This window comes from Marmota monax, unplaced genomic scaffold, assembly GCF_021218885.2.
Source record: "Marmota monax isolate L192 unplaced genomic scaffold, Marmota_monax_Labrador192_F-V1.1 WCK01_AAM20220418_F8-fsc00001, whole genome shotgun sequence".
NCBI lineage: Eukaryota > Metazoa > Chordata > Mammalia > Rodentia > Sciuridae > Marmota > Marmota monax.
The window spans coordinates 53,395,488-53,422,798 of NW_026693777.1; the positions used below are offsets into that span (position 1 = coordinate 53,395,488).

The 27,311-nt window shown below is 36.4% G+C and overlaps 1 protein-coding gene across 4 annotated transcripts in view; it reads right to left on the bottom strand.

Annotated features, from left to right (window-relative positions):
• Positions 1-27,311, bottom strand: part of Myo5a (myosin VA) — a 205,107-nt gene that overhangs the window by 100,579 nt on the left and 77,217 nt on the right. For all 4 annotated transcript variants that reach the window (XM_046461281.2, XM_046461280.2, XM_046461279.2 and 1 more), the window contains exons 5-9: positions 16,354-16,510; positions 7,547-7,690; positions 5,075-5,156; positions 4,339-4,446; positions 1,518-1,624 (exon numbers count right to left, since the gene is read on the bottom strand). In XM_046461281.2, coding sequence (XP_046317237.1) covers positions 1,518-1,624; positions 4,339-4,446; positions 5,075-5,156; positions 7,547-7,690; positions 16,354-16,510 — 598 coding nt within the window. The remainder of the gene's footprint in view (positions 1-1,517; positions 1,625-4,338; positions 4,447-5,074; positions 5,157-7,546; positions 7,691-16,353; positions 16,511-27,311) is intronic.

Below are 27,311 nucleotides of genomic sequence, written 5' to 3' on the forward strand. Positions count from 1 at the left end.
TAATAAAAGTTATGTGAGTATACTATCTCTCTCCCTCTCAAAATATCAGATCATATTGTACTTACCCTTCTTACAATGATGATGAGAGATGATAAAATGCCTATGTGAGATGAAGTGAGAAGAATGACATAGGCATTGTGACTTATCATTAGGCTCCTACTATGTAAGGGTTACTTGGCCATAAGCACGGTGATACTTCAACAGCACTGTGATAACTGAGATGACTACTAAGTGACTAATGGGTGGCAGCATATACAGCATGGATATACTGGACAAGGAGAGGATTCATGTCCCAGGTGGAATGAAGCAGAACAGCATGAAATTTCATCATACTACTCAGAATGGTGCACAATTTAAACTATATGATTGTTTATGTCTGGAATTTTACATTTAATATTCAGGCCAAAGTTGACCACAAGTAACTGAAACCACCAAAAACAAAACTATAGGTAATGGAGAACTACTGTAAAGTATCTACCTTATTCCTGAAGACAATGGGAAATCCTGAAGGATTTAAGCAAGGGCATGATATATTCCCTTATAGCTCTAAATTCACCCAAGTTTATGATCTTATGGGGTCATTTATATTACAGTAACTAATTTCATCTGTGTATCACTGTTATCTATCCTAGATACCTACATTGAGAGATGGAGAGAGAGACACACAGATAGATATGGGGAGAAGTTAGAATTCATACTTTTTTTTTTTTAACTCCTGGGAATTGAACCCTGGGCCTTGCACATACTAAGCATGAGCTCTCCCACTGAGCCATGCCCAAAGCCTGAGAATTTATACATTTCAGAAGATGTACATATACCACATTCTATATGATTAAAAAGGAAGCCAGGTGCGGTGGCACATGCCTGTAATCCCAACAGCTTGGGAGGCTGAGGCAGGAAGATCACACACAAATGCAAAGGCAGCCTCAGCAACAGCGAGGCTTTAAGCAACTCAGTGAGACCCTGTCTCTAAATATAATACAAAATAGGGCTGGGGATGTGGCTCAGTGGTTGATGGCCCCTAAGTTCATCCCTGCCACAAAAAAAAAAAAAAGACTAAAAGGGATAAGTCAGTTTCTTTCCCACCCCACACCCTTAGCACTGTTCAATAATTTTTAAACCATATTACATCTCCAAAGCTAAAGACACAAAGTTAAATAGGCCAAATGAAACTACATGTAGTATTTCTCCCTCGGTTATAGAAATCAGACACGTATCCAAGACCATTCATTCTCTCTCTCTCTTAAACACACACACACACACACACACACACACAATAAATAAATAAATAAAAATAAAAAAATAATAATAATAATCACATAATCACTGCACCAAGAATTGAAACCCATGTTCTTTATTCTCAGTTCAAGCTTTATATTTTTGATAATACATCTTTTTGATAATTATCTCTCTGATAATGTCAGAGAGACTTAAATTATATTGCTTCTACAAAAAAAAAATCAACAAAACTAAAACACAATTCAACTTCTACCACACCAATTTCATTCTGTACTTACAGGTATTGTGCAGCTGTCTGAATCTCGAGAAGTAAATGCAACATTGCCTAAGTGAAGGATGCCAGCAAGTATTCGAAAAATTCCCATTTGATAAGATTCACTAATTCCTTAAATAGAGTAAATGAGTAAGTGATTAATTTCAGAATAGCAACAAAACATTATAGCAGATAATTTTAAATCTATTGTTAATTCTTGAATATTGACAGATGTTATATACATTATAGTGAGTCACAGCTAACAATCATTCATCTTCGTTGACATTAAAACATTAAGCAGTTAGCATTATGGGCAATAATGTGGATATACACATGGGCAGGTAACTTCACCCTTCTATGCTTTCATTTTCTCATTTGAGATATGGGAATAAAAGTGAATTCTTCAAAGGGTGTTTTTAACATTGAATGAGGTAATGCACACAGCATACCCAATGTGACACGTGGTAAGTACTACACAAATGATCATATCATTGTCACATATTGGATTTAAGTATTTTATTAATATTACTGCCATTTCTATTAATCTTTATTTCAAGTGCAAGTTATAGCACAATAATAAGGCTGTTTTAAATCAATGATTTAATTACTTCTTTTAACTAAAGGCCAAGTATAAATCAGAGAGACCCCAAGATCAGAGATGTTCAGACAGGTGTTATTCCCTGGTCTGAAGAGTTAATGTCCAAATACAGCATTGGAGAAGGAGCTGAAGTATAAAGCAGGATGAAAAAACTAGACAACTTTTGGCTTTTATCAGATTTGGCTGTTTTTCTGTAAGTAAAAAATTTTCAGAATATTAAACATAATTAAGTTATAGTAAGATTATTTCCAAATATGCAATCATACACAGTAATTGAGAATTGACCTTATAATGAATGTTTATGTTATGTCCAACATTATGGCTTTTTCAAATTCATAATTTGGCCCTAGAAGTAAAGCAGTATTTTTCAAACTTTAATATGCATATGAATCACTAATAGATCTGTTAAAAAGCAGATTCTGATTCAGCAAGTTTAAGAAAAGGAATGAGATTTCATACTTCCAGCAAGCTCTATAGTAGTTCTAGACCATATTGTGATTAGAAATGCTTTTAAATTAACTCATTCAAAGGTACTTCTCAATGTTTAAGTTATTTATATTCTGCAGTTTTTTGGTTTGTTTGTTTGTTTTGGTACTAGAGATTGAACCCAGGGGTGCTTAACCACTGAGCAATACCCCCAACCCCCCCCCGCTTTTTTTTTTTTTGTACCAGGGGTTGAACTCAGGGGCACTCAACCACTGAGTTACATCCCCAGCCCTATTTAGAGACAATGTCTCACTGAGTTGCTTAGCGCCTCACCATTGCTGAGGCTGACTTTGAACTTGTGATCCTCCTGTTTTATCCTCCTGAGCCACTGGGATTACAGGCATATACCACCATGCTCGGGCCCCCAGACCTTTTTAAAATTTTATTTAAAGAAAGGGTCTCATTAAGTTGCTTAGGGTTGAGGCTGGCTTTGAACTCATGATCTTCCTGCCTTAGCCTCCAGAGCTACTGGGATTACAGGCATGCGCCACCATGCCCAGTTTCTGCTTTAAAAAAACTTTTTTTTTTTTCAGTTGTTGATGGACCTTTATTTAATTTATTTATTTAGATGTGGTGCTGAGAATCAAACCCAATGCCTCACACATGCCAGGTAAGCACTGAGCCACAACTCCAGGCCCTGCAATGTTTCTTTTTAAAAGAAAAATAATTCACCTTTAAAAGGTATAGACTATGGTTCTAAAAATTAATTTATTCACATATATAGCTAACATTCATTAACATCTTAGCAGTTTCAAAAACACTGGACCAAATCACATTTAATATAATGTTCTGTTATCATGCCAATATAGTCATTTTTCCAAGATACAAAATACCCCCCAAACAAAAAACAAAAACATAATGAAAATCCGTAGAAAATTCAAGCTTGTAGAGAAACCCATCTTATTAGCTATAGGTTCTAGATTTTTGTAAAAATTTTCACAGAAAATTAGTTAGTGTTACCTTGCCTGATGTCTCAAATATGTTTTTAAAAACAACTTTATGGAGGGATAATTTTCAAACCACAAAACGTGTGCTGCTATAAGTGTGCAAAGCAGTGATTTTCAGTAAATTTACAAATTTGTGCAACCATTACCAAAATTTAATTTTAGAATAGTTCCATCACCCTAAAACCCTTGCTTAATTGTTGTCTGAATGTGTTCTATAAACTATATTAAGTCTACCAGCAATGCTCACTACTTAATACAAAACCAAAACAGTATTTCAAACAAAGCTTGCTTTAAGCAAAAAGCAATTGCTCACTGGGCAGGTGGCACATGCCTGAAATCCCAGCGCTCAGAGGCTGAGAAAGGAGGATCACAAGTTCAAAGCCAGCCTCAGCAATTTAGTGGGGCCCTAAGCAACTTAGAAAAACCCTGCCTCAAAATTAAAAATTAAAAATAGACTGAAATGAGGCTCAGTGACTGATCACTCCTGGGTTCAATCCCTGATGCCAAAAAAGATAAAAAAGGAAAAAAAAAAAAAGCTATTGCTTCTCAGATATAGTGGTTCATACCTGTAATGCCAGCAACTCAGGAAGCTGAGGCAGGAGGATTATAAATTCAAGGCCAGCCTCAGCAACTTAGTGAGTGAGACCCTGTCTCAAAATAAGAAGTAAAAAGGTCTGGGGATGTAGCTCAATAGTAAAGCACCCCTAGGTTTAATCCTCATGGTGTGCGTGCACACACAAACACACAATAACAACAACCAAAAGAAAAAACAAAACACTATTGCTTATAAGAGCTGAAGAATAAAATTACATTACCTAGTAGAGTGCAGGCCTGCCTGGTGTGTGCCATCTCCTTTGCATCATCCACTCCTTCAATCACTGGGCTACCTCCCTGTTTCGTGTAATGAAAGCTATTTGCATTTCCTGCAATGAAGGAAAATAGTTTTGCAGTCTGAGAAAGAGCTTTGACTTCTACCCTTATGATCACTCTGAATTGAAGGCAGCGTATAACATTTAAGTGTCCAGGTCTGGAGATTATATATATATGTGTGTATATATATTCCTTTTTGTTTTCAATCATATTTTAATTTAAAACTCAAAACTATGTTTATGACTTATTTATCTTAATTGTTGAAATGTATAGTAGTTTCCCAAAGGTTTAATTCCAATTTACATGCTATGACAATTTCCTCAAACACTTTACTTCCCTTATCAGAAACCCTATAGGCCTCCAACTAGTAAAATTTTTTTCTTTCATTCAAGATAAATTTCAAACGTACATAAAAGTAGAGAGACTATTATAATGAACCCCTACATACTCATCACTCATCTTAATAAGCATCACACCAAGGCCAATCCTGTTCTATTTATACAACTACTCACTTCTTCCGCACCCCATGGGTCATTCTGAAGCCAACTGCAGACTTCTAAAAATCATTTTTATCCATAAAAATTTCAGTATGAGATAAACTTCTTTTAACAAGTTAGTTTGGAAACTCAGGTATTAAACGAAAATAATACCAATATAATAAGTCTAGAGCCATATTCATACCTAATCGCAGCATTTTAAATTCAGGTAATTGTGCTGAGGCACAAAGCTGATAGAAGATATGATAGTTTCTCTCCTCTTCTGCCTTTAAAATAAGAAGAGTTTTCAATTATAACATTTGATCTAAAACTCAGAAAATTCTCATAAAATACAATTTTATTTATTTTTTTTTTTAAAATACAATTTTAATATTTAATTGTCTCAATGAAATAAATTGTCCTTACCAAATTTCCTGATACTTATTTATGATTGTTAAACCTTATGGTTTTTAGTTATATGTAAGCTGGTCACAGTGGTACACACCTGTAGTCCCAGCTACTGGGGAGCTGAGGCACAGGATTGCTTGATATCAGGAGTTTGGGGTCAGCCTCAGAAACATAGTAAGATAGTCTCTTAAAAAAATAAAAGTAAATAAATAAAATAGATGGAATCTATATGTGTATATGTATATGTAGATGTATTATTCACACTCAATCGAAAATATCCAAGAGTAATGCCTTTTGAACTAGCAAACAGCTTGATAAATGGCTATAGTCATAAGAGATCAGTGCTTTTGAGGGAAGCTAAATCTTCTGTTTTTTCAGTACTCAATACTTTTTCTAAATATTTGTGATCTTCCCAACTCTTTGAAAAATAATAATCCCATCTTTGCCATATTTTAGAGAGGACCATCTTCTGCAGTTGCTTCTAAGAAATCCATAAACATGCTATATTATCCTCCATAACATTTTTATTTATATATTTTAAAACTGATAACTATTTTACAAAATAGAAAATAAATCATTTATAATTCTAAGGTCAATTTTTAATATTTTCTGAGAGTTTTTTTACATACATACCTAGAAATATAGTTGCAATAATACTATACATACAAAATTGAATACTAATATAATCCTAATATTACATTATCATATCCTTGAATTCTGCAATGCATTCTGTTAGAAAAAGATTAGTACTAATAAGGTCAAGGCTAGGTTTGATGCCCAAAGTAAACTGATACCTGGTTTAATAGAAAGTCTATTATTACAGGGACAGAAGACACTGAACAAAATACCAACATACCAATGATTATAAGTATAATTAGGCAAGAGATCAGGTTGTTCAGTGTACAAAAACTAGGAAACCAGGTGGGTCTGCAGAAATGCTCTGATCATCTTTGTAAATGAGAGACAATATCAAATTTGGTTTTTCTGACTATGAGATTCATTTTCATAGATTCTTCTCAATATTCTATCCCCAGAGACTAGGAGAACAGCTAGAATGACTACACTGTCTCCAGACAAGACAATACAGATTAGGCCTTATAATTTTGTACTAAGCCTTGCTAGCCTTTGGCCAACATACTGACCAAGGATGTTTTTTTCCTATCCACATCACCTTTAATGATATATCAATCAAATATTTACTATTTGGATTCAATCTTTTCTTAGATCTACCTATGTCTCATTCAAATTCATTCGTTCTTCAGGCTACTAAACTAGACAGTTTTCCCAAAAATCTGTAGAAGTATTTACATATGCAAGAAAATCACTGTGTGCATTTAGATATTAGAACAATGGTAAAGGGTGCCTTATTATATAAATTGAGTATTATATTTTAGTTAGTCATCAATGAGGCACAACCCTAAAGTCAAAGCCATTGTAGATGCAGGCTTCCCCAATGTGTGACTTTTGGTATGTCCCAGATAACTTTCTAAGCCATAACAGGCTTGGAAAATGGAAATTGTGGACCCTGATACCTGGCAGTGCCAGCAGTATTTGACTCTCTATGCAGTGGGCGTCCAATTAAAGGGGATACTGAAACTACAGATCTGATAACATAGGGATATAGTAGGTCACCAGGAGCTTGCTAATGATAAATATACATTCCTTTAGTATGCCTGTAAATATACATCTGCTAGTATTGCAAATGCATAGTATTTTGCCCTTTCAGATCAAAAGGACTAAAGGCATACATGTGAATACAAACTCTGCACAAATTCATCAACTTTATTTTTGATAATAGTTCACAACTGAGTTATAAAGATTTTTAATCCCTCACTTTTCTATCTAAACAATATAATATTCTAAGAAAAAATATAGTAAAAAGGACAAAGATAACTTTTTTCTTAGCTGAATTCAAGCTGTAACTCCTTGTAGACATAAGTCAATCTGTTCCTCATCAATTGGGAAAGAAGAGAGACAAGACTAAACTAATAGTGCCTCTTCGTAAGCAGACTTTTCAACAAACATCTGTAGAAAAAAGTCAAAACTATTAAATCTACATCAGCGCTCAAAGACTGTAAGTCTATGGGGTATTCTGCCCCTGCAGGCACCATTTTACATGCTTTAGTCCAAGCATAGTTTGCAGGAATACTATCACAATGTGTTCTTGAGTGTCTAGAAACAAAATTTATTCCACTCCAGCAAGCATGAGCTCTGCAATTATGTGGCAATCTAACATAAGTATACATACATATGTACATGCCCAGCTTACCTGGAACACCACTCTGGATTTCTCTAAAAGGTATGTTCTCATATTGGCACCAATGATTCTATATCTCTTATCAAAACCAATCTCTATATACTTCCCAAAGCGACTGCTATTATCATTCCTGGTTGTTTTAGCATTTCCAATAGACTAAGAAGCAAGGGAAAAAATTAAGATGTTTAGAAGTGCAATTCATGACATGACAATTACAATGTCTATTCAGGGATAGAAAAAAGAAAATTGAACATAAATATTTAAAAATGATTCTTTTAAGTACAGAACCAACTTTGCTCCTGCAGGTACAGATGAATGCTTTGCCCACTGCACAACAATACAAATACATACTAATCATTCTTATTTGTCTTGTTATTCTCACAAAAATGAATTTCAGAACAGTAAACCTGATCCCAGCAATTGGAGATTTTCATATTCTATACATTCATACATTCATTCCAGTGAAGAAAGAATGGGGTAGGGTTGGGAGTTACCAAAATACAAGCCTTATGAGTTAAGCATCAAGATTTTGATTTCTTGAAAAATTTAGTTTAGTATAAATGAGATGGTTAAGCCAAATTAATATTTTCCTGGAAATGTTGCTCTTATGTTCAGGGTTTCTTTAGAAACTGGAAGTTTCTCTCATCTCATCCATCCTACAGCAACAAAGGTCCAGTTGGACTTCTTATTATCAGAGGATAAGTATTACCTATTCAATTTAAATGCCTCTTTCAGAAACCTGAGAAAGTAAAATTTGGCTTTGATTTTTTTTTTTTAAGTTTAACTTTTATTTATTTATTTTTATTCTTTTTTTTTTAATTTTTTATTGTTGGTTGTTCAAAACATTACATAGTTCTTGATATATCATATTTCACACTTTGATTCAAGTGGGTTATGAACTCCCATTTTTACCCCGTATACAAATTGCAGAATCACATCAGTTACACATCCATTGATTTACATATTGACATACTAGTGTCTGTTGTATTCTGCTGCCTTTCCTATCCTCTACTATCCCCCCTCCCCTCCCCTCCCCTCTTCTCTCTCTACCCCCTCTACTGTCATTCAATTCTCCCCCTTGTATTATTTTCCCCTTTCCCCTCACTTCCTCTTGTATGAAATTTTGTATAACCCTGAGAGTCTCCTTCCATTTCCATGCAATTTCCCTTCTCTCTCCCTTGCCCTCCCACCTCTCATCCCAGTTTAATGTTAATCTTCTTCTCATGCTCTTCGTCCCTACTCTGTTCTTAGTTACACTCCTTATATCAAAGAAGACATTTGGCATTTGTTTTTTAGGGATTGGCTAGCTTCACTTAGCATAATCTGCTCTAATGCCATCCATTTCCCTGCAAATTCTATGATTTTGTCATTTTTTAATGCAGAGTAATACTCCATTGTGTATAAATGCCACTTTTTTTAATCCATTCATCTATTGAAGGGCATCTAGGTTGGTTCCACAGTCTTGCTATTGAGAATTGTGCTGCTATGAACATCGATGTAGCAGTGTCCCTGTAGCATGCTCTTTTTAGGTCTTTAGGGAATAGACCGAGAAGGGGAATAGCTGGGTCAAATGGTGGTTCCATTCCCAGCTTTCCAAGAAATCTCCATACTGCTTTCCAAATTGGCTGCACCAATTTGCAGTCCCACCAGCAATGTACAAGTGTACCCTTTTCCCCACATCCTCGCCAGCACTTGTTGTTTGACTTCATAATGGCTGCCAATCTTACTGGAGTGAGATGGTATCTTAGGGTGGTTTTGATTTGCATTTCTCTGACTGCTAGAGATGGTGAGCATTTTTTCATGTACTTGTTGATTGATTGTATGTCCCCCTCTGAGAAGTGTCTGTTCAGGTCCTTGGCCCATTTGTTGATTGGGTTATTTGTTATCTTATTGTCTAATTTTTTGAGTTCTTTGTATACTCTAGATATTAGGGCTCTATCTGAAGTGTGAGGAGTAAATATTTGTTCCCAGGATGTAGGCTCCCTATTTACCTCTCTTATTGTTTCTTTTGCTGAGAAAAAACTTTTTAGTTTGAGTAAGTCGCATTTGTTGATTCTAGTTATTAACTTTTGTGCTATGGGTGTCCTATTGAGGAATTTGGAGCCCGACCCCACCGACTGTAGATCGTAGCCAACTTTTTCTTCTATCAGACGCCGTGTCTCTGATTTGATATCAAGCTCCTTGATCCATTTTGAATTAACTTTTGTGCATGGCGAGAGAAAGGGATTCAGTTTCATTTTGTTGCATATGGATTTCCAGTTTTCCCAGCACCATTTGTTGAAGATGCTATCCTTCCTCCATTGCATGCTTTTAGCCCCTTTATCAAATATAAGATAGTTGTAGTTTTGTGGATTGGTTTCTGTGTCCTCTATTCTGTACCATTGGTCCACCCGCCTGTTTTGGTACCAGTACCATGCTGTTTTTGTTACTATTGCTCTGTAGTATAGTTTGAAGTCTGGTATCGCTATACCACCTGATTCACACTTCCTGCTTAGCATTGTTTTTGCTATTCTGGGTCTTTTATTTTTCCATATGAATTTCATGATTGCATTCTCTATTTCTACAAGAAATGCCGTTGGGATTTTGATTGGGATTGCATTAAACCTATAGAGAACTTTTGGTAATATCGCCATTTTGATGATGTTAGTTCTGCCCATCCATGAACAGGGTATATTTTTCCATCTTCTAAGATCTTCTTCTATTTCTCTCTTTAGGGTTCTGTAGTTTTCATTGTATAAGTCTTTCACCTCTTTTCTTAGGTTGATTCCCAAGTATTTTATTTTTTTTGAGGATATTGTGAATGGAGTGGTTGTTCTCATTTCCATTTCAGAGGATTTGTCGCTGATATACAGGAATGCCTTTGATTTATGCGTGTTGATTTTATATCCTGCCACTTTGCTGAATTCATTTATTAGCTCTAATAGTTTCTTTGTAGACCCTTTTGGGTCTGCTAGGTATAGAATCATGTCACCTGCAAATAGTGATAATTTAAGTTCTTCTTTTCCTATTTTTGTTCCTTTAATTTCTTTTGTCTGTCTAATTGCTCTGGCCAGTGTTTCGAGAACTATGTTGAACAGAAGTGGTGAGAGAGGGCATCCCTGTCTTGTTCCAGATTTTAGAGGGAATGCCTTCAGTTTTTCTCCATTCGGAATGATGCTAGCCTGAGGCTTAGCATAGATTGCTTTTACAATATTGAGGTATGTTCCTGTTATCCCTAGTTTTTCTAGAGTTTTGAACATAAAGGGATGCTGTACTTTGTCAAATGCTTTTTCCGCATCTATCAAGATGATCATATGGTTCTTATTTTTAAGTCTATTGATGTGGTGAATAACATTTATTGATTTCCGTATATTGAACCAGCCTTGCATCCCAGGGATGAATCCTACTTGATCATGGTGCACAATTTTTTTGATATGTTTTTGTATCCGATTCGCCAGAATTTTATTGAGGATTTTTGCATCTAGGTTCATTATAGATATTGGTCTGTAGTTTTCTCTCTTTGAAGTGTCTTTGTCTGGTTTAGGAATCAGGGTGATGTAGCTTTTAAAATTCTCTCCTTATTCTGTATGTTGGGCATCTTCATTATAATGTGTCTAGGTGTGGATCTCTTATGATTTTGCACATTCGGCGTCCTGTAGGCTTCTAGGATTTGGGATTCTGTCTCATTCTTCAAGTCTGGGAAGTTTTCTCGTATTATTTCATTGAATAGATTGCTCATTCCTTTGGTTTGAAACTCTGTCCCTTCCTGTATCCCAATGACTCTTAAGTTTGGTCTCTTTATGTTATCCCATATTTCTTGGATGTTCTGCTCATGGTTTCTTAACAGTCTTGCTGAGCTGTCTATGTTCTTTTCAAGTTGAAATACTTTGTCTTCATTGTCTGATGTTCTATCTTCTAAGTGTTCTACTCTGCTGGTAGTATTCTCAATTGAGTTTTTAAGTTGGTTTATTGCTTCCTGCATTTCTAGGATTTTTGTTTGTTTGTTTTTTATAACCTCTATCTCCCTGTATAGTTGATCTTTTGCTTCTTGGATTTGTTTATGTAATTCATTGTTGAAGTGATCTTTCATTGTCTGATTTTGCTGTCTGATGTCTTCCTTGAGACTCCAGATCATCTGAAGCATGTATATCCTGAATTCTTTATCTGACATTGCATCTGCTGCAGATATTACCTCTTCTAATGTTGAGTTGACCTGCATTGCTTGTGGTCCTTTCTTTCCTTGTCTCTTCATACTGTTCGCGTTTCTTTCCGCTTGGTGAAACTGTTGTGCTATTGAATTTTCCCCCTATATATTTATATTGCTCTTGTATAGTTGCAAAGTCTCCCTTACCAGCGCGGGCGGCGGCTCTGCCCCTCCTCCAATTGGGGCAATGTGCCTACCACGCCGGCAGGCCTCTGGGCCTGTTCTGCCGGTCGGTAGCAGGTCCGCCTACCTTGCAGGCGCGGGCGGCGGCTCTGCCCCTCTGCGGGCCGCTAGGCTTGTTCTGTCGGTGGTCGCAGTTCTGCCTACTCTGCAGGTGCGGGCAGCGGCACTGCCCCTCTGCAGGCCGCTGGGCCTGTTCTGCCGGTGGGTCGCAGGTCCGCCTACCTTGCAGGTGCGGGGGGGCGGGGGGCGGCTCTACCCTTCCGCAGGCCGCTGGGCCTGTTCTGTCTGTCGGTTGGAGGTCTGGCCTGTTCTGTTGGTGGTCACAGGTCCGCCTACCTTGCAGGCGCGTGGGGCAGCTCTGCCCCTCCGCGGAATTCTGGGCCTGTTCTGCCGGTGGGTCACACGTCCGCCTACCTTGCAGGGGGGGAGGGGGCGGCTCTGCCCCTCAGCAGGCCTCTGGGCCTGTTCTGTGGGTGGTCACAGTTCCGTCTACCTTGCAGGAGCGGGGGGAGGGGGCGGCTCTGCCCCTCAGCAGGCCGCTGGGCCTGTTCTGCCAGTGGTCCCAGTTCCGCCTACCTTGCAGGCGCGGGGGGAGGGGGCGGCTCTGCCCCTCAGCAGGCCACTGCACCTGTTCTGCAGGTGGGTCGCAGGCCCGCCTACCTTGCAGGCGTGGTTGGCAGCTCTGCCCCTCCGCGGGCCACTGGGCCTTTTCCTTCGGTGGTCACAGTTCCGCCTACCTTGCAGGCGCGGTGGGGAGGGGCAGCTCTGCCTCTCAGCAGGCCGCTGCGCCTGTTCTGCCAGTGGGTCGCAGGCCCGCCTACCTTGCAGGCGTGGTTGGCAGCTCTCTGGCTTTGATTTTTGATGGTAGTATCTAACTTGCAAAGCATCTGCCGTGTAATGTGGACAATATAACTTTCTGCTACATTTTTATGTAATCTTAAAAATTAAAATGCATGTCTTCTTACTGATTTAAGTGTTATGCTTCTTCAAATTTTTCTAAGGTAAAGCAAAAAAAAATAGTATAGTTTAAAAAGCAAATATTCATATAATGCATATATGTAAAATGTTTAATCAACTTTTTTCATATAAGAGCAATAGATTTCACTTGTGCAAAGCCTCTATTAATATTAGTATATCAAAACCATAGCAAAGAGAAAGATGTGAAAACAGTGTGGAGTGTTAAAAGAGTAAAACAAACAGTAGCAATACATCTAAAAAAAAGTCATGCTAAAATCATGCTAGATTCTCTGATCAGTCAAAGAAAATGTATTTTCAATTTCTGGAAGAGGGCAGATATCATCATATTTTGTTTTGGCAATGAGGATACTGCTACAACTTAGATAAATATTTTAAATGCTTTTCTAGAGAAAAAAAAAAGAATGACTGGAAGCTACCATTTCAGCAAAATTACAATGTGAGCTGACATAGTCTGATATAATTCATTATAGACATGTACTCATATGTTATTACCCTTCTTAATATCACACACACATATACACACACGCACACAAAACCTGAGCCCAATACAGTGGCACAGGCGTATAATCACAGTGACTTGGGAGGTAAGAGGGTTGTAAGTTGAATACCATCCTAGGCAACTTAGTGAGGCTCTAAGCAATTTAGTGAGGCCTCATCTCAAAATAAAAAATAAAAAGGGCTGGAGACGTGGCTTAGTGGTAAATAAAACACCCATGGGTTCAATCCCAAGTAACCTGCAAAATGAACATACAAAAAAAGACTTCCAAGAGAAAAAACATGTTATAAAACAGCAAAAAGAATAATTTTGCTACATCATTTACATTTTGCCAAAGGAGACTATTTTTAGGACAAGGTGTTTGCTTTCTAAAGGATAATGAACAAATCCCTTTAGCCACTGGGTCATGTTGTTAACTATGTGCAGCATGCCCATTATCCCACCAAGGAGTTTCTGCAGATCACTGGATACCTGAACATTCCTTTCTTGATATCACAGTAATGGGCTCTAATATAGAGACATAGTCTTATAGCACATTTAAACCTATAAACTTTCTAGGCTACATATTCAATATTTTACATGCTTTTTTTTCTAGTGACTATAGACCCTTTGTTGTCAGTCTTAAACTTATAAACTTTATAGGCTTCATATTCAATATTTTATATGCTTTTCTTTCTAGTGACTATAGACCCTTTGTTGTCAATCTTAAGCTCCAAGTCTTTTTTTGTATGTTTGTTTTGCTTAGAGCCTCACAAACTGAGATGCTCTCTTTATAGTTGTTGAAAATTAGTTCTCTCTTTACCAAATTTTTCTTAGCCCAAATACCTACAGATTAAATGACAGTACAGAAAGAAGGGATCAATTATTGGATCACTTTATTTATTTTTTTTCATCCCAGTAAACAGGACAAATTCTTTATAACTGCTTATTAAAAAGTAGTCCCTGTGTCCATCCTAAAATTTTAATATCATTTCTATTCATACAACTCAAACTTGAACTATAGAAACATTAATATGACTGTTTTTTTGAAAGAGGTCATCTTTTTTTTTTTTTTTAAGAGAGAGAGAGAATTTTAATATTTTTATTTTTTTGTTCTCGGCGGACACAACATCTGTTTGTATGTGGTACGGAGGATCGAACCCGGGCCGCACGCATGCCAGACCAGCACGCTACCGCTTGAGCCACATCCCCAGCCCAGAGGTCATCTTTTGACACATTCTAAAAGGCTCATTCTGGATTAAGTTGTCTCCAAGACAAATCCAAATCATACTTTTATGTGGTCTAACCTAGAAGACATGGAATTTCCTAATGCTATCACAATAAAGACTTCAGGATATTCTAACATTAGGGACTAGAATGGCCTGAACTATTGCCAAATACTAGGAGTATGTTGTCATGATAAAACAAAGCATTGTTGCTTTCTGATAAAAAAAAAAAAGCTGGCTCCATAAACTATTTACCTAATAATAACGTCAGTAATACCCACCACTACATACAGAGCTAAATACTTTGAAAATCTTAATTTGCTTAAAATCTTCACTATTTTCTTTTTGTGTAATTGTTTGTTGGTACCAAGAATTGGAACTAGGGGTGCTTCACCACTGAGCTACATCCCCATCCCTTTTTATATTTTATTTTCAGATAAAATATATTTTATATTTCAGATTTTCAGATAGAGTCTTGCTGAATTGCTGAGGCTAGTTTCAAACTTGCAATCCTCTTGCCTCAGCCTCCCAAATAGCTAGTATTATAGGTGTGTGCCATTGTGAAGAGCTCAGTACTTTCTTTTAGCACAAACATCTGCTTCTTCCTATCCAATTTATTTCAGAAAACTTTTCCAGTTTTCTTTCCATAGCATACCAGCCTTGGAGGCCTCTCAACTTCCCCAACATATCTTGGAGAGCAATCCTGTATAGACGAAGTTCACAGCATTGTGTTTTCAAGTGACACACACAGCACTGCAAACCAGGCACAATTTACCTCTGGACAGATTATTGCAAAAACCACTTGTACCACAGGTGCACCACGCCAGTTTTAACTCCATCTGTGTTTAGGTGATAAATAAGGATTGACAAAGGAAAAAAATAGGTATAAAAAAAATACCCATTTGAATTTTTAAATAGCAAGGTTTGTTTCTGTATGTCCAAACTAATTTCTGTCCATTTAACAAAACTTATTTTTCCTCATTTTCTTACAAAACTATAACTTTCTTAAAATTACATTCAAATAAAATATTTTCTTTGGCATAGTCATTTCTATCTTGTATACCTATTTGACTTTTGAAAGCACATTGTCCTTTCATTGGTTTTCACTACCAAGAACTTATAATCACTGAATTTCTTTTACTAACCTATATCTGTGTTATGTGATTAACAAAAGAAGAAGAAGAAGAAGAAGAGGAGGAGGAGGAGGAGGAGGAGGAGGAAAGAAGAAAGAAGAAGAAGAAATGTTTATGAGGTCATGGTTTAAGTTTATAATTCAAATTAGGGGAAAACTTTAAATTTAAAGCCAAATAGGTCAGACTAAGCACAGAAAATAAACTCTGAATAAAGAAATAATGAAGTTCATTCATGCTTGAACATAGTAAACCCTATGTTTTGGAAAGAGCATAAATAACTCAGGAGGCAGGGGATAAGTAACTTGTACTTCTGGTACACAGAACAATAGGTTCGATCAATTAACTAAGAGAAAGAAACTTTAGAAAACAAAGTACTGCTACCTGTTATCACAAGCAACAATTCTATTGGTAGGTTAAAAATATAAGATTTTGAATTAAAGCAGATTTTTTGATGGCTGGGCTTTACTCAATCACCTTACATAATTTTCACTTTTCTTGGATGTATTACTAACATGTAGAAAGGTATTTTTCTAATTTTAATGGCTGGGAGGCCCCTGATTATCTGACATATCAATTAGTTTTTTCAGTATGTTTCCTAATAACAGAATATATTTCGAAAGCCCAGGATACTGCTGTCTTACCTCCATGATGGGGTTGGAGGCTAAGACCTTCTCTTCAACGTTGGCCTCACTGGCAGAACCACTTACAGTTGCAAAGTATCGCATGGCATACTTAGCTGAGACTGTTTTTCCTGCCCCAGACTCTCCACTTACAATGATGGACTGATTTCGCTCATCTCTGTAAAACAAAAAAGAGTAATTGCCAGTGTTGCCTGCTTCTGAATGTGATTATTTCTACTCCACTCTCATTGATGAAGCACAGTAAATTTCTGCTGGATGCTACATGCAGCTATATGGAAAGAAATACAAGAATGCTATTTCCTAATAAAAATTACTACTTATAAACTAAAAATGAATAGAGGTTGAAGATATATACCATAAATTTAGTCTCACATTGTAAGATGGATCCATAATACAGATTCTCTGAATTTTTTGTAAGTGTGCACAAATCAAACATATTTTACTCCTAGAGAATTTCTTGAGTATCTTAAATTATTATTGTCAACTACCTCAAAAGAGAAAGGAGATACTATCTGAAGCCACAGAAAGGAAAACATTGAGAAATTTAGAAAAAAATATCTATTTAATTAAAATTACAAAACCATTTAAAATATTTCAAATTATCTATTAGCTAACAATCCATTAAGTAGTGTTTCCCACAAACTCCAGCTCATAATAAAATACCTTTATCACCAGAGGAGAAATAAATAATCCATTCTGCTGACTGATTTCATTTAAATACATCAAGCCATAGTCATAGTTGGGATACTATTCCTGTTAATAATAGTACAGAGACTATCTAGTGTTTACCTAGGACTAACTTCAGAACTCAAAGACTAATATGACATCTTATTTAATTCACATAATAACTCAAAAACTCTAAGGATGAACTTGCTCAAAAGACTATTATTTCTTTGACACTGAGAGCCTGTATCTTCTTTACTTTACTTTTAACATCCAGCATTATGTCCAGAGCCTGACACATCACAAATGTGCACCAATTATAAGCATAGAGAACTTCAATGAACAACCTATGCTAGACATGAATCTTCCTAATTTGGCTACAGTTTCTACTAGGACAGAAGAAGGAAACTCCGATTTCCTGAGATGAATCTTTTGGTCACTTTTAACCCATCAAAATAGCTAAGCAAATAAATAAAAGTGGTATTATTTGTGCCTTAATTCACAAAGAGACAAGATGACTTCAAAGGTTTTTAGTGGTATTATCCTACAAGGTCACAAGATATCGAGGTGTTATGGTTTGGATGTGAGGTGTCCCCTGAAAGCTCACATGTGAGACAATGCAAGAAGGTTTGAAGGAGAAATGATTGGGTTATAGCCTTAGCCTAATCAGTGAGTTAATCCCTAATAGGATTAACTGAAGTGGTAGGGTGTGGCTGGAGGAGGTGGGAATTGGGGCGTGGCTTTTATGTATATATTGGTATCTGGTGAGTAGAGTCTCTCTCACTGCTTCTAGATCACCATGATGTGAACTGTTTCCCTTCGCTGCACTCTTCCGCCATGATGTTCAGCCTCATCCGGCGTCCTGAGGAGTGGAGCCGCCCCTCTATGGACTAAGACCATCGAAAGCATGAGCCCTCAAATTAACCTTTCCTCTTCTACAATTGTTCTGGTCAGATCTTTTAGTCTCAGCAGCAAAAAATCTAAAACAGCAGGTTTTTCTATTACACAATACAATTTTTTAATCTTTTAAAAGAGATTTATTTGCCCAACAAATATTTATGGTTTACATGTTCTAAATTGTGCTAAACATTACAGATAAAAGTTTAAAAGCTATGATGTGTGACATCAGGTAGATGATGGTCTAATAGGAAAGACAGATCAATAATGCAAGATGATAAAACAGGTAATGGGGCATTGACAGGAGAAGGAGATTAACAGAGGCACTTCCCTAGAGATGAGAGCTAGGCAGGAGAGGACACACAAGGAATGGAAAGTGAAGAAGGGACCATTCTAGGCACAAGAGATAGCATAAAAGAAGACTCAGAATCATAAGAAACTAGAAAAGGGCAGGAAATTCAGTTCTGACAAAAAAATGGAGTAATGACATTTAAATTTGAAGAAATTAGCAAGAAAATCATAATAATCTGTAAGGAGAGGTTACGAAATTTGAACTTTGCCATTGCAGGATTTTAAACAGGAGAGTAACACCATCCAATTAGTAAAATCAGTCTGGCAGCAATTTGGAGTATGGGTAGCACGGAATTCTAATAAAAAACTGAAAGTCTGAACAAAGGCTGTAGCGATCGATTAGCATTGAGAGAGACAGATGTATGTAAAAGACACCAAAATGGCAGAATCAATAGTAGTTGGCAATAAATTTCCAAAGTAGAAACTTAAGATTTTTCTAATAAAATGGTTCCTTTTTTTTAGAGAAAAAGGGTTTCTGCCTTATCGTACAGATTTTGAAAACTAGAATGGGAGTATTCAGTTCAGGCCTGATGAAGTACATTCCTACTGTTCTACCAGGGTCATGTAGCAGACAGTACCTGACTCCCACACTGTGGAGAAAATCAGGAGGACCTATGTGACACACTAAGGAATCATTAATTCTTATAGTATAGACTTGTATGTAATCCCTATTTTTATAAAACTCCCTTGAACCTCATATTTGCCATCTCATCTCTTTATTTGAATTTCTATAATTAAACCTAAAACATTCATTGCTTCTGTTTTTCATGTCTGGTTTCAAATAAATAGCTCTAGTAAAATAGTTCATATTTTGGTGCCAATGTCTTTTTTAGTCATTTCAAATGTCCTCAATTTTACCTTTTTCAATACATTAATCAAGGGTTAGTAATAGTAGCATAGATTCTCTTCCAAGATATGATCAAAAAAATGAACTCTTCCTATTCCCCCATGATCAGTTCTGTCCCTACACCCCATGTGACAATAACTTGACAAAATTCTTCTAGTACCCCTTCCAATAGCAAACAGGGTGAAGAGCCTGATAAAAAGAAAACCTTAATAGAAACTGCTATTTTAGACTGTACATTTGAAAAGCTATTGCAAATCTTAATGACAAAATATTGTGTCAAAAAATCTAGAAATTCTTATGTAATAGCCCTTTCTTATGATAAAGGGAAGAAGAAAAATATTTTTTTTAAAGAGAGAGAGAGAGAGATAATTTTTAACATTTATTTTTTAGTTTGTTTTCGGCGGACACAACATCTTTGTTTGTATGTGGTGCTGAGGATCGAACCCGGGCTGCACGCATGCCAGGCGAGCGCACTACCACTTGGGCTACATCCCCAGCCCCGAAGAAGAAAAATTTTAAAGGCAATATAATCAACGATTGTCAAATGAATCACAGAGATTTTTCACACACACACACACACACACACACACACGTGAGGAACACGCCTGAGATACATCTTCTTTCCACAATTTATAGATCCATATGGCCAACAGTCTGTAAAGGTTTCAAGGGGCCTTTACTATTTGTTATATTTTCATAAGTTTTTTGACAGAGTGGCTTTCCTTTTTATCCAAGTTTAGTATAGCATTGTAATATAGAAATAAATACCATTCTTTCATTTTATAAATCTCTAAATTTAGATTCTGGTCTGTTGTGGTTTGGATAAGTGCCTCCCCAAAGCCCCACGTGTTCAAGGCTTGGTTTCCAGCCTGTGGTGCTATTGGGAGGTGGCAGCCTAGTAAAGAGGTAGGGCATAGTAAGAGAAAGTTAGGGCACTGGAGCATACCATTAAGGGGGATATTGGGACTCCAGCCCTTCTGACTCTCTTTGCTTCCTGAGTGCTATGAGGTCAGCAGCTTCCTCCACTACATGCTCCTGCCACAATGAACTCCCTCATTACAAGCTCTGAAACAACTGTCTAGTGAAGAATGAACTGAAACTTTCAAATTATGAGCCAAAATAAACCTTATCCCTTTTTAAGAAAATTATCTCGTGTATTTTTGTCACAATGATAGAAAACTAATATAGTCCTAGCCCCATCGTTTGCCACTTTCATGGTTCTGAGCAGCTGCATGACATCTCTAAGTCATAGTTTTATCATGTTTAAGATTAATGAAAGCCAGGTGAGGTGGTGAACGCCTGTAATCCCAGCGACTTGGGAAGTGAGGCAGGAGTATCATGAGTTCAAATCCAGCCTCAGCAACTTAGTGAAGCCCTAAGCAACTCAGCAAGACCCTGTCTCTAATAAAATATTTTTTAAAAGGACTGGGGATGCTGGGGTTGTGGCTCAGTGGTGGAGTGCTTGCTGCCTAGTGTCTGAGGCACTGAGTTTGATCCTCAGCACTGCATATAAATAAATGAATAAAATAAAGGTCCATCAACATCTTAAAAAAATATTAAAAGTGGGGTGGGGCTGGGGCTGGGCTCAATGGTTAAGTGCTCCTGTGTCCAATCCCTGATACAAAAAAAAATTAAAAAGAATTCAAGATTAATGGAATCTAAAGTACTGTGATTTATCTAAAAATCAAACAGACTCTGTGGTTGATTTTTCAGAGCCTATATTAAGCTATAGTGAACTCTTGGGAACAAGAATTGGACCAGGACAGGCCTACATGTTGTCTTCAAAGATCATCATTAAGATGGGCAACCTTTTCCCCTTAGAGGGTCGCTAAATCAAAGGTGGCCACAAATCAATAAAGGGCTATAAATAGGAAAACATAAAACAATACATTGTTTGCTCTTGTGTGTGTATGTGTGTGTGTGTGTTTTGCTGGGGACTGGACCTATGACCTCATGCATGCTAGGCTAACAATACCACTGAGCTTCAGCTCTAGCCTCACTGTTTGCTTTTAAATCAAGAATAGGAATCAGAAATTTTTACAAAATCAGCATAGTGCAGTCTTTAAAACATATTTCAGTTCTTTGTAGTTACAGGAAGAAATGTCAAAAAGAAAGGATAAGAGCATAGATGGAAGTGGGAGAGACACGGAAGGGAAAGAAAGAGGTGGAAGGGAAAGGAAAATCCATAAGAAAGGGATAAAAACATATACACAGGGAAAAAGAAGAAGAGGATGATAGAAAAGGGAGTAGGCAAAATATCAGGGAAAAAATTTATACTAAACATCACAGTCCACCCTCTTTTACTCATTTGAGCTGTGGGCTTTAGATTTTTACATATATATGCATGTTAATGTACTATTCCTTGATTTTTCTTTTTTTATTTTTGTACTGAGGATTGAAACCCAAGAATGTTTTGCCACTGAGCTACATGCCCAACATTTTTATTTTGAGACAATGTCCCACTATGTTGCTGAAGGTCTTGTTAAATTGCTGAGGCTAGTCTCTAATTTGTGATCCTCCTGTTTCAGCCTCCCAAATCTCTGGGATTACAAATGAATCAAAAACAGAATTTCTTCTGTTTCCCAAGAATTTTACAGGTGTGTACCACTACATCCAGATGTTCTTTGAAATTTTGATGAGTTTATCAGTCACTATTCACAATTTTTGTTTGCTTGTGTCTTTACAAGGAACTTCTTTCTACTTTTGGAATATATATGTCACTTTAAGGGGCTAATTTTTGGGGGTGAGGGGTACCAGGGATTGAACTCAGGGGCACGTGACCACTGAGCCACATGCCCAGCCCTATTTTGTATTTTATTTAAAGGCAGGGTCTCACTGAGTTGCTTAGTGCCTGCTGTTGCCGAGGCTGGCTTTGAACTCGCAATCCTCCTGCCTCAGCCTCTGAGCCACTGGGATTACAGGTATGCGCCACCACACCTAGCTTAAGGGCCTAATTTTAAAAACCAAACTAAGGTACAAAGATCCTTCATCTCTCATGAAGGACAGGTCAATCTGGACCACCCTCTAGATGCATGAACTAAAGATTTGATTCCTGAATTGGCCAGTTCTCTCTAGGATCTCTACAACAATCCGAAATAGCCTGGGCATTGAATATTTGGGAGCAGAGTTGAGTTCTTCTGGCTTGTTTCAATCAATAGTGTTCCAGAGTCTCTAATGTTAACTAAAAGCCTCCACCTAAAAAGTCTGCTTCATTGACTCATTCGTTCTTTCAACAAACATGTTATGAGCAGCCACAATGTGCTAACCATTTTACAAAGCCTGAAGACTATTGTCATAACTTACCAAGAGAGACTAAAAAGCACACAGTTAAAAATACAGCAGGTAGTAATTACTATAAAAGAGGTCTACCCAGTATACTATGAAAGCATAAGAAACGGCACGGAACCAGTGGGAAAAGTGAGAAAGCAAAGTCAGGAAAAGCTTGTTAGAAAAGATAATGGATTGACTCTTATTATAATTTATTATGATAATTGTCTTTTGATTATAATAATTAAGAGAAACCAGATTGTATGAGATGAAGGAAGTGGAAATTAAACTATGTAGAGGCATGTGAAACCCCAGGAAAAAAATCAAGAAAAGGCACTCTGGGTTGATGAGAAAGTGAGATGTTACACTTGAATCTGTTTTTTCCTTTGAAGTTATCAATGACCACCATTTGGTCTACTCAGTCTTTCTCATATCGATGAAGTTTTCATTTTGTACCAAATATATTATTTTATGGATTTTCCTTTTGAACTTTATCCTTTACAAAAATGTTATCACTCTAGTTTTTCATGGTCATAAGGAATACTATTCATATCTCCCAAGACAATCAACTTGTTCTCTGTAAACTTAATAAGCATACTGTCAATTCACATCTGAGTCATTAACAAGGAAACTATGTAATGATAACCTCAGACCTGATTAATGCAGAACACAATGTAATATTTTCACTCATGTTATGTTAACTCTCTGATAATCACCATTGGGTGCTGCCAAGTACCTTGGTAAACTGAACAAGCATGGAGGCTTCCATTTTTAGCTTATAAGTAAACATGCTCACCTGAAACACAATCTAGAGCAATTGATATAATTATTTTCTCTGCATTTGATCCATTTGTAAACAAAGAAGATATTAAATTAATATAATAAAATGCTTTCTTCCAAAGTTGCTTTTATTGCGGTGACTTAAAGATGTGGCTTTATTGAGACTCTAATTTTTTATAAAGAGTTAGGCTTTTATACACTATTGTCAGTAATCAAAATCCAGTTGCTTTTCTATCTGTTTCTCAAGAATATTTACTTTCAGTTAGCTCCAAAAAGAAAATACTCAAATCCAGGCAGTGTTGTGAGCCTGTAGTCTCATCTACTAAAGATGCTGAGGCAGGTGGAAGACTTGGGCCAAAAAGTTTGAGGCCACCTGGGACAACACAGAAGACCCCAACCTCAAAATAACAATACAAAACACACAAACTCTAAAGTTGATATTAGACAATGAGTTCACAATTGCAGCATTTAGGTTTTTTAATATTTATTTTTTAGTTGTAGGTGAACACAATATATTTATTTCATTTTTATGTGGTACTGAGGATTGAACCCAATGCCTCATGCATGCTAGGTGAGCGCTCTACCACTGAGCCACAACCCCAGCCCCAGCATTTAGTTTTATTTTTGAAGTATAAATATTTACTCTAAAAGAAGGTGTGCTCCTTGTTATTTATCCAAAAGAACTAAAAATCAGCGTACTGCAGTGATACAACCACTTCAATGTTTATAACACCACAATTCACAATAGCCAAATTATGGAATCAGTCCAGAGGCCCATCAGTAGATGAGTGCATGTCGAAAATGTGAGATACACACACACACACACACACACACACACAATAGAGTTTTACTCAGCCACAGAAATGAAATTGTGGCATTTTCTGATGGAAATGGAGAACCTCAGGCTAAATGAAAGAATCTAGACTTAGAAAATCAAGGGTCAAATGTTTCCCCTTATATGTGGAAACTAGAGCAAAATAAGGGAAAGAATGCGGTAATGCTGGGGGAAGGTTGGATACCATAAATATATAGGAAAGATAAGAGGAGTAGAAAGAACAGGAGAGGAGGAGGAAAGGGTGGGAAGGGGAAATATGGATTGAGTTTAACAAAATCATGAGTATGAAAATATTCATATATAAATGTAACACAAGGAATTTCACCTTTATATACATGTAGAACGTAACAATCATAAATAAATAAATGAGCAAAAGGAAGATCAGCAAAGGAAGGAGAACATAGGGAGAAAAGGGAAGGAAAGTGGGGGAATGGACACTGAAATCAAATCCCTTGCATGTATGATTTTGTCAAAATAAACCAAATTACTATGAAAACTATAATGCTCCAATAAAATAAAATAGCTATAATATTTTAAAAGGTACTGGTCAATATCCAAGATACAGAATCAACCTGTCTATTAGTAGATGAATAGATAGAGTATAATATGAGTGTGTGGGTGTGTGTGTATATATATATGTGTGTGTGTGTGTGTGTGTGTATATATATATATATATATATATATATATATATATATATATATATATATATATATATCACGGGATGTTATTTAGACATATAAAGATGAAATCCTGTCATTTGTGACAACATGGGTAGACCTGAAAGACATTTTGTTAAGTGAAATAAGCCAGGCACAGAAAGAAAAATACTACATGATCTCACGCATATGCAGAATATAAAAAGTAAATCTCATAAATCTGAGTAGAAAAATGGTTGCCAGAGGGGTAGGGATTTAGTTCAGATGGTAGAGTGCTTGCCTTGTATGCACAAGGACTTGGGTTCAATCCCCAGCACCACACACAAAAAAAGAAGAAGAAGAAGAAAAAGAAAAATGGTTACTAGAGGCTGAAGTGGGTAGGGGTGAGGATGGTCAACAGGTACCAAGATTGGTCAACAGGTACCAATATTAGTCAACAGGTACCAAGCCACAGTTAGATAGCAGAAATAAGTTCTGGAGTTCTATTGTGCAGCAGGGTAACTATAGACATTATTAATATATACTTTTAAGTGGCTAGAAGAGAAGACTTTGATGTTTCATCACAAATAAACAATAGATGTTTGAGGTACTATATATACTAATTACCCTGATTTGATTATTACATAGAATATACATGTATCCAAACATCACATTGTGCCCTGTTATTATGTCAATTAAATATAAAATAAAAATAGAACACTTTAAAAAAAAAAGATGGTGCTGGTACTGCTGAAAGCTGTTCTTTAAAGAGGCAGTGAGACTTTTCAAGCATTAAAAACAACTGTTTTCTAGGGATACTTGCTTATATCATTCAATTCCCAACAAGAAACCTGTTAACATGGCTTCAGAGTCTCTCATTCGACCTGAGTTTTCTGTTCCATAAGTACAGAAACCATATAGTATATAAAGATTCCAAATAGAAACAGCTAATTATATTTATTTATAATTTTTACATACTGCAGTAATTTATACAAATTATATTTTAATCCTACTGCAACCATATGGGGTAGTCAGTACTGAGTAAGTTTCATATAAGTAGCACATACATAAAAATTTTAAAAGAGGAATCATTTACTGTGAGCTAGGATTGTCTGAAAGTAAAGTTTGAGAAGGAAAATGTGAATAAAGCACATAAAGAAATAGCAAGAAGGATATTCTAGGCTGAATAAAAGATGCAGAAATGGAACTAGGCAATGTGAATTTGAATAAGGCCAGATAGTTAAAAGTAAGAAAACTAAATGGCAAAGAAGAAAGGTTTATAGTCTCAGGGCCAGATTCAAATCTCAGCTCCCAGATATCTTTTATTAAAATATGACCTGAACAAGTTACTTCTGTTTCCTCACCTGTAAAGCAGCGGTGATTATACCTGTTTCTAGGGATAAAATGAAGATTACAGGTAACATGTCTGGCACTTTGTTTGGCACACAACAGGCAGACATCTAAGCATGTAGCTATTAATTAATATAAGTTAATCCACCCTTACATATAGATAGATCATCTCCAACTTATAATGATGTGGGATGTAAACAAACTTATGACTTGCTCATCATAAGTCAAGGAGCATCTGAATAGAATTATTAGATAGCATGTAGAACATCAAGTCTATCTGCATAACTAGGTTACTTGGAATCACATGGCAGCTGAATCGCAGTTAACAGGAGACATCTTCCACTTGGTCAATGGACCTCATGACAGTGGGGCATCCAGAGATCATGTAGCTAAATGAAAAAAGGGGCCACCCTAAGGAAAGATTTGACAATGAATAAAGTCAGGAGAAAATAAAACCAGATCAGAAACTAAAGTAATGAAAGGAGAATGAGACTTTATAATAATAATGACTATGATGAAAGGAAAAGCTTATATTTGAATACAACTTAGTATTTTTCAAAGTAGTTTTGTATTATCAATTTAACATCTGAGGTAAACAGTTTAGACATTCTTTTCCTCTTTGGGGGAAACAACATGAGAGCTTGGTGGCTAGTGTGGTAGAGCAGAGCTGGATGTTATACCCCACATCTCCTGATTCCCAGGTAAGGTCTATACTGTGAGCCTTCTGTTTTGCTGCACATTTCCTTATCTGTCCTCTGCTCAGAAGAAGAAAAATACTACATGCTAGTATAAACAGAAAGGTAGCAAATGCATTCCACGGAATAGTCTGTAATTGTAAAACTAGGTATTAGTGAAACTGTTCTATTTATATGTAATTAAACTGAGATCCAAGGAAATTTTGAGATTTAAGTTAAATAGTTAATTATTGGTAGAGACTCAACTAGTACAGATATCTTTTTTACTATACCAAAATTAACTGCACCGAACTAGCTAATTTCAAGTAAAACTATAAATGAAACAGTAAAATTGATTCACAAAAGAGAGAAAATACAGAAAAGTTAAGCAATCAGTACTACCTGATTTAAGGGAAACAAAATTAAAATATGTTATTTTAAAGCAAATAACATTATGACTTAGATATTAAAGAATAATCAATTTCAACATGAGAAATGACTAGCAACAATGTGAAATGAATATATGATAATAAAAATAGACACTGCAGTCCATTGAGGTTTTCTCCTCTGGAGGTCATCAGGAATACTAAAATTAGGAGGCTATTCTATAAAAGTATTTGTATTCTCTTAAAATATTTTTGTTCTCCAAGGAGCATGT